The sequence below is a fragment of the Notamacropus eugenii genome, chromosome 5 (assembly GCF_028372415.1).
Source record: "Notamacropus eugenii isolate mMacEug1 chromosome 5, mMacEug1.pri_v2, whole genome shotgun sequence".
NCBI classification, from domain to species: Eukaryota; Metazoa; Chordata; class Mammalia; order Diprotodontia; family Macropodidae; genus Notamacropus; species Notamacropus eugenii.
Genome location: NC_092876.1, coordinates 4,367,534 through 4,375,070, shown reverse-complemented (window position 1 = coordinate 4,375,070; position 7,537 = coordinate 4,367,534). Strand labels below are relative to the sequence as shown.

The 7,537-nt window shown below is 50.4% G+C and overlaps 1 protein-coding gene across 1 annotated transcript in view; it reads left to right on the top strand.

Moving 5' to 3' along the window:
• Window positions 1–767: 767 nt before the first annotated feature.
• LOC140508151 (uncharacterized) overlaps window positions 768–7,537 on the top strand; it is a 29,216-nt gene continuing 22,446 nt past the window's right edge. Inside the window, exons 1-2 of the mRNA XM_072615919.1 lie at window positions 768–877; window positions 2,013–2,164. Coding sequence (XP_072472020.1) covers window positions 871–877; window positions 2,013–2,164 — 159 coding nt within the window. The 5' untranslated portion in view covers window positions 768–870. The remainder of the gene's footprint in view (window positions 878–2,012; window positions 2,165–7,537) is intronic.

The following is a 7,537-nucleotide window of genomic DNA, read 5'->3' as shown; positions in this document are numbered from 1 at the left end:
GGCACACGGTATCCCCCACACCTCCTGGGTGTCCCGCGTGGAGCGGAGAGGAGGCGCTGGGCACGTGCCAGGCCCCGAGCTCTGCCCATCCAACAGCCGCACAGGCCACGCGGCGAGGGCGTCTCGGGCGGGATCTGAACTCGGATCCCTCACTCTGCCTCCACACTGGACAGCCTTGCTCTACACCGTACTGGGCCATGCTCCGGCGTCTCGTCCGAAGGTTCGGGCCCCAGGGGGCGCCAGATGTGCCGATGTTGGGAGGCGGCCCAGCACAGCCGCTCCAAACCGTAAACGCGGGGGAGGCCGCCCCAGCTGGGGAGCCGGGCTGCGGCACCGGAGACACGGGGACACGAGGCCGCCGGCTGGGCCTGGGCCCGGGGCAGCCTGGGAAGCGGGGGCCGCCTGAGGGCAGGGCCTGAAGCCCTCCGCAAACGCTCTAGGACTTCCTGAGGAACGCCATGATTCCCCCCAACTTGGGAGACCTCAGCCATTAAAAAGGGACCGTGCGTGGGATCCTTCCTCCAGGGGACGGGTGATCCGACCAATCAGAAGCTTGGGTTGGGAGGCTATAGGAAGTTCCGCCCCGTGTGAGGGAAGGACTAGGGAGCGAAGCATTCTGGGAAAGCGAGTCCGGCCGCAGAGCCTAGGAGACACATGACCAGGCGGATCCGGTAGGCGCAGGGGCCGCCGGGAAATGGAGTTCGGAAATGCCGCCAGCTGGGGCACGCCCTGGAAGGGAAGGTGTAGGGAACCAATGGGGAGGCGGCGCCGGCGGGGGAGGGGGCGGGACTTTCTGGTAAGGTCCAGCTGTCACGGAGCGGCCGGGCTGACGTGAGGCTGGGCAGGGGCTCCGGGGGCCGAAGCTCGGGGATGGCAGGTGCGCTGTGACCCCCTCGGCGGGAGGGAAGGGCCCCGGCTCCGGACGCGGGGAACGTGTGGAAAAAGCCCTTCCGGGGCGGCCCAGGAGGGGGCAGCGAGGACACAGCTGCCCCTGGGGCGGGGCGGGAGGGAGGAAGGAGGGAGGGGGGAGGGGGCAGCTGTCCCGGGCACAGCCCTGCCCCCTCAGCCCCATTCCGGGCCCTCCCTCTCCCCCTCCCCGAGTCCAGACTCTTTCCTCCAATCAGGAATGGGGGGCGGGCAGAGGGTGGGAGGACACGCCCCCTCTGTGGGCCCGGGGAGTCGGAGGGAGCCCCGCCCCCCCACGGGGTTCCCCGCCCCCATCTGACCCCGGGGTCAGCGCCCTCCAGGTCGGCCCCAGGCCTGGCCGCTGGACACGCTCCCTCCGCTAACACTATGTCTGCTCTCAGACCCCGGACCCCAGAGCGCCCCCCCCACCTGGCCCCCCCCCCCTTACCTGGCCCCCCACCTCCGGGGCTGCTTCCCTACCAGACCCCAGCCTCTGGCTCCCCCCAGCCCTAAGCTCTCCCGGAGGGTCCCAGAGCCCTCCCCAGCTCCTAGTCAGACCCCAGGACCCCGGCCTCCTGCTCCCCCAGGCTCAGTGCCCCCCCCCCCCCGGAGCCCCTCGGTCCCCGCAGTGCCCCTGACCTCCCTGCCAAGAGCTGGGCTAGAATGTCCTCCTGCCAGACCCTGCCTGGGCTCCCCAGCCCCAGGCCTCCTGCTGCCCTGCCCCCTCTTCTGGCAGGGCCCTCAGGGGCTGAATTGGGGCTCCCGGCCTCAGGCTTCCCCTGGACATTCCCTGGGGGGCTCCATCCCAGAGCCCTCCCCCCCCCCACCGTCCCGAGCTCCCTCCTCCCTAGATCCAGCAGTCAGTCTTGTCTGGATACTGTGTGTGTTAGCTGGGGAGAGGGGGTGCAGGGCGGGGAGGAGCAGCTGGAGGGAGGTCTGTGATCCTGAGGCGCTGACGGGGCTCACCCCCCGGATCCCCAGCCCCTTCTGACCCTGGTTCTCTGAAGGAGATTGGGGGAGGGGAAGGGGACAGAAGAGAAGGAGGAGGACAGGGAGGGATCATTTTTTCCCAGCCTGAGCCTAGCCTGACCTGTCAATCCCTGTAGCCCGGCCTCCTGCCCTGGAAGAAAAGGGAAAGACTCTGCCCCTCTGGGATCCTCCCTCCCCAGCCCAGCCTGCAGAAGACCAAGGCCTGGCCCAAGCAGGGAGCCTGGAGCCAGAGGGAATGGCCCCTGGGAGCTCCAGCACCCCAGCCCAGGTGAGTGCACTTTGCCCTCAGACTTGACCAACATCAGCCAGAGGCCATTTCCACTGACACAGAGGGTTGGCTGTGAGGCTGGTAATCCCCTCCCTGGGGCAGCTAGGTGGTACAGTGGATAGAGCACCAGTGCAGGAGTCAAGAGGACCTGAGTTCAAATCTCACCTCAGCACTTGACACTCACTAGCTGTGTGACCTTGGGCAAGTCACTAAACCCCAGTTGCCTCATCCTGAGTCATCTCCAGTCATCTTGATAATATCTGGTCACTGGATTCACATGACTCTGGAGAAGTGAGGCTGGTGACCTGCACAGCCCTCCCTCACTCAAAACAAAGTCAAGTGCAAGTCATGTTGTCATTTCTCTGATGGCAAGGTCTTCCGTGGCAACGAAGGACAAACACACAATCCCCTCCCTATGGAGTGTTTCTGTACAAAAATAGGCAGGAAATTGAGAACAGTAGTAACAACACTGCCCTGCTCTCTCCTGTGATCTGAAATGATTTGAGGCACTTTGATATCACAAGCACTCCCCCCATCCCAATGGCTGCCTTCCTGTGTTCATTTTTAAAGTTTTCCCTCATGATCACTGAGTCACAAGGATGACCACTTCACTCATTTCTCTCTGTCCTGTAGGTGTTTTGTCTCTGCTCCCTTTATCCAGGGCTAGCACCCCTCCCCACATCTATAAAACTGCTCCCCGCTCCCCTTTGCTCCTTTGGCCAGGCTCTCCCTGCCAGACCTGGAAGACAGGGTGCTCTGCTTGTCCCCCAGGGTCTGAGCTACACGAACAGTTTATCTGTCTGGTGCACACTGACGGTCCTGTCTTTTGAATGGTTTGGCTCTCAAGGGCATACTGACAGGGCAGCAAAGGCTGAAAGGAGCAAATACTAGGAGCTGGGGCTGGGGCTTTAGGGTCCTGGCCTCCTGTGTACTCTGGTCCAGTGTTTTTGGAAAATACACAACTCAAGAAAACAGATTAGGTTGGCTTCTGGGTCATGTTCACAGGTTCACAGGCCCTTAACAGAGCTGTTTGAACCAGGCCAAAGGAAACAGTGCCTTTTTTAGCTGTTAGCGTATTAGCATTTGTGAAGGGCCTAGGACTTCCCTTGTTGGAAAGGATTTAGGAAAAGGTCTGAGTTTGAGGAGCTATTCAGAGTCCTGGGAATTTTCTTTGCCAAGGAGTGAAAGGGGATACTGAAGGAGACCCCCAGTGCTTGTCACAGAGGCATCAGGCTCAAAGGCAAATACACAATGGGGTGATTCGTTTTCCTCCCGAAATCCACTTTTGACCATCCTTGTACCAACACTATGTGGGAGGTATTCTTATTATCTTTATTTTACAGTTCAGGAAACTGAGGCAGACAGGTTCAGTGAGTTACCAGGGTCACACAATTACGTGTCTAAAGCTGGATTCCAATGAGGACCTTCATGATCTTCCACCATTTCCTGCCTCTTTTCATTTTATTAGTCTCTTTTTTGATTTTCAGAATTTCCATTTTGCTGTTTTTAATTTATTCTTTTTCTCATCTTCTTAGTTGCACGTCCAGTTCATTGACTGCTCTATTTGATTGATGTAGCTGTTTGGATATATAAAATTTTCCCCACGTACTGCATCCCATAAAGTTATTATGTTGTCTCATTGTTGTCATTATCTTAATGAAATTGTTGATTATTTCCATGGTTGGTTCTTTGATGCATTTATTCTTTTGGATTAGATGAAGAAGTTTACAATTAATTTTCAGTCTATCTTTTCACTGCCCTTTATTGAATGTAATTTTTGTGGTCTTATGATCTGAATAGGATGCATTTTATATTTCTGCTTCTCTGCATTTGATTCTGAGGTTTTTATGCTCTAATCCTTGGGCAGTTGTGTAAATGTCATGTCCTTCTGAGAAAAAAAGGTTTATTCTGTTCTCCAGAGGCCTAGCAATCTAAATTTTTTAAAATTTATTTACTTCCTTCGCTTCTTTCTTGTTTATTTTTTTGTGAAATTTATCTACTTCTGAGGGGAAAATTGAGGTTCACTATTAGTATAGTTTATTATCTATTTCCTTCTGTAACTCATTTAAGTTGTCCTTTCAAACTTAGATGTTATACCATTTAGTGCCTATATGTTTCTGCTCCAGCCCCTTCACTTTTACTCTGTGTATATCTCTGCTTCAAATATTTCTGGTAAATAGTATATTGTAGGATTCTGGTTTTTAATTCATTCTCCTATCCACTTACCTTTATGGGTAAGTTCATAAATTCATTTTTATACTTAGGATCACTACCTGTATGTTTCATTTCAACATATTTCCCCCCCTTTCTAAAAATTTATTTATTTAACTTTTAACATTCATTTTCACAAAATTTTGAGTTCCAAATTTTCTCCCCATTTCTCCCCTCCCCCACCCAAAACGCCGAGCATTCTAATTGCCCCTATCACCAATCTGCCCTCTCTTCTAACATCCCTCCCTTCCCTTGTCCCCATTTTCTCTTTTGTCCTGTAGGGCCAGATAACTTTCTATACCCCATTACCTGTATTTCTTATTTCGTAGTAGTAAGAACAATACTCAACAGTTGTTCCTAAAACTTTGACTTGCAACTTCTCTTCATCCCTCCTTCCCCACCCATTCCCTTTGGGAAGCAAGCAATTAAATATAGGCCATATCTGTGTAGTTTTGCAAATGACTTCCATAATAGTCATGTTGTATAAGACTAACTATATTTCCCTCCATGCTATCCTGCCCCCCGTTGCTTCTCTTCTCTCTTTTGACATTGTCCCTCCCCAAGAGTGTTGACCTCAAATTGCTCCCTCCTCCCACTGCCCTCCCCTCCATCATCCCCCCCACCCCACCTATCCCCTTCTCCCCCACTTTCCTGTATTGTAAGATGGGTTTTCATACCAAAATGATTGTGCATTTTATTTCTTCCTTTAGTCGAATGTGATGAGAGTAAGCTTCATGTTTTTCTCTCACCTCCCCTCTTTATCCCTCCACTAAAAAGTCTTTTGCTTGCCTCTTTTATGAGAGATAATTTGCCCCATTCCATTTCTCCCTTTCTCCTCCCAATATATTTCTCTCTCACTGCTTAATTTCATTTTTTTAAGATATGATCCCCCATCCTATTCAGCTCACTCTGTGCTGTGTGTGTGTGTGTGTGTGTGTGTGTGTGTGTGTGTGTGTGTGTAATCCCACCAACTACCCAGGTACTGAAAAGTTTCAAGAGTTACAAATATTGTCTTTCCATGTAGGAATGTAAACAGTTCAACTTTAGTAAAGTCCCTTATGACTTCTCTTTGCTGTTTACCTTTTCATACTTCTCTTCATTCTTGTGTTTGAAAGTCAAATTTTCTTTTCAGCTCTGGTCTTTTCATTAAGAATGCTTGAAAGTCCCCAATTTCATTGAAAGACCATTTTTTCCCCTGAAGTATTATACTCACTTTTGCTGGGTAGGTGATTCTTGGTTTTAGTCCTAGATCCTTTGACTTCTGGAATATCATATTCCACACCCTTCGATCCCTTAATGTAGAAGCTGCTAGATCTTGTGTTATCCTGATTGTATTTCCACAATACTTGAATTGTTTCTTTCTAGCTGCTTGCAATATTTTCTCCTTGACCAGGGAACTCTGGAATTTGGCCACAATGTTCCTAGGAGTTTCTCTTTTTGGATCTCTTTCAGGAGGGGATCGGTGGATTCTTTCAGTATTTATTTTGCCTTTTGGTTCTAGAATATCTGGGCAGTTTTCCTTGATAATTTCATGAAAGATGATGTCTAGGCTCTTTTTTTGATCATGGCTTTCAGGTAGTCCCATAATTTTTAAATGGTCTCTCCTGGATCTATTTTCCAGGTCAGTTGTTTTTCCAATGAGATATTTCACATCATCTTCCATTTTTTCATTCTTTTGCTTTTGTTTTGTGATTTCTTGGTTTCTCATAAAGTCATTAGCCTCCATCTGTTCCATTCTAATTTTGAAAGAACTACTTTCTTCAGTGAGCTTTTGAATCTCCTTTTCCATTTGACTAATTCTGCTATTTAAAGCATTCTTCTCCTCATTGACTTTTTGAACCTCTTTTGCCAATTGAGTTAGCCTATTTTTCAAGGTGTTATTTTCTTCAGCATTTTTTTGGGTCTCTTTTAGCAAGGTGTTGACCTGCTTTTCATGCTTTTCTTGCATCTCTCTCATTTCTCTTCCCAGTTTTTCCTCCACCTCTCTAACTTGATTTTCAAAATACTTTTTGAGCTCTTCCATGGCCTGAGCCCATTGAATATTTATTTTGTATGCTTGGGATACAGAAGCCTTGACTTCTATGTCTTTCCCTGATGGTAAGCATTGTTCTTCCTCATCTGAAAGCATGGGAGGAGATATCTGTTCACCAAGAAAGTAACCTTCTGTGGTCTTATTTTTTTCCCCTTTTTTGGGCATTTTTCCAACCAGTTACTTGACTTTTGGGTCCTTTGTCAAGAGTAGGATATACTCTGGGAATCTGTTGAGATCTCAGTTCCTCCAAGGTGGCACAATGAAGCGTATACTGGTCTGGCCACAGAGAGGGATTTTTATGCCCAGAATTTTAGCAGTTACCTCTCCACAGCCACCTGGCCTCCAGTTCCCAAGTCAGCACTGGGGGCTGATTTTCAGATAAGCTGGATGGGCAGGGCTGCCATTCATTTCAAGACAAAGACCAGCTCCACCAGGGCCTCCATCCCGGGCTGAGGTAAGACTCAGCTCTTCAGTGCCCCCAGGGGTTTTTATGCTCCAATAATGGGCTGCTGTGCAGGCTCTGTGGCTGCTGCCTGCTGGCAGAGCTATAGGAAGGCCCTTCTCCCTTCCCGGCTAGCTGATAAAACCCGTCACTGACCTTTGGCGCCTGTGGGCCAAGGGATATGAGGATCCGCTACTGCGACTGGAGATTCCGCCCCCGAGGTGTCGTCCTCCCAGAGTCTCGGCACCGCTTGGCCGAGGTTGCACTGGGCTCCGTGCTTGGCTCTGTGTCCGGCGCAAGCGACGTTTCCGTGGGCCTTTCAGGTCACCATGAGCTGGAAATCTCCTCCACTCTGTTGTTCTCCACTTCTGCTGCTCCAAAATTTGTTGAGAGTCCCTCTCTACAGGTATTTTATGGGCTGTGGGGAGGACCCTGCGTAAGTGTGTCTTTCTAGTCCACCATCTTGGCTCCACCCTCTATTTTCCCCTTTTTTAATCCTCTCTCTCACCTTTTATACTGTGCTTCTTCATCAGCGTTTTATTTCTGACCAGTGCTTGCCCTAACATACCCTTCCTTCTATCAGTCCCTGCTGCCCATCCCTGTCCCGTTTTATTTCCATATAGGATGAGATAGATTTCTGTACCCAACTGAGCATGTACATTATTCCTCTTTGAACCAATTTGCATAA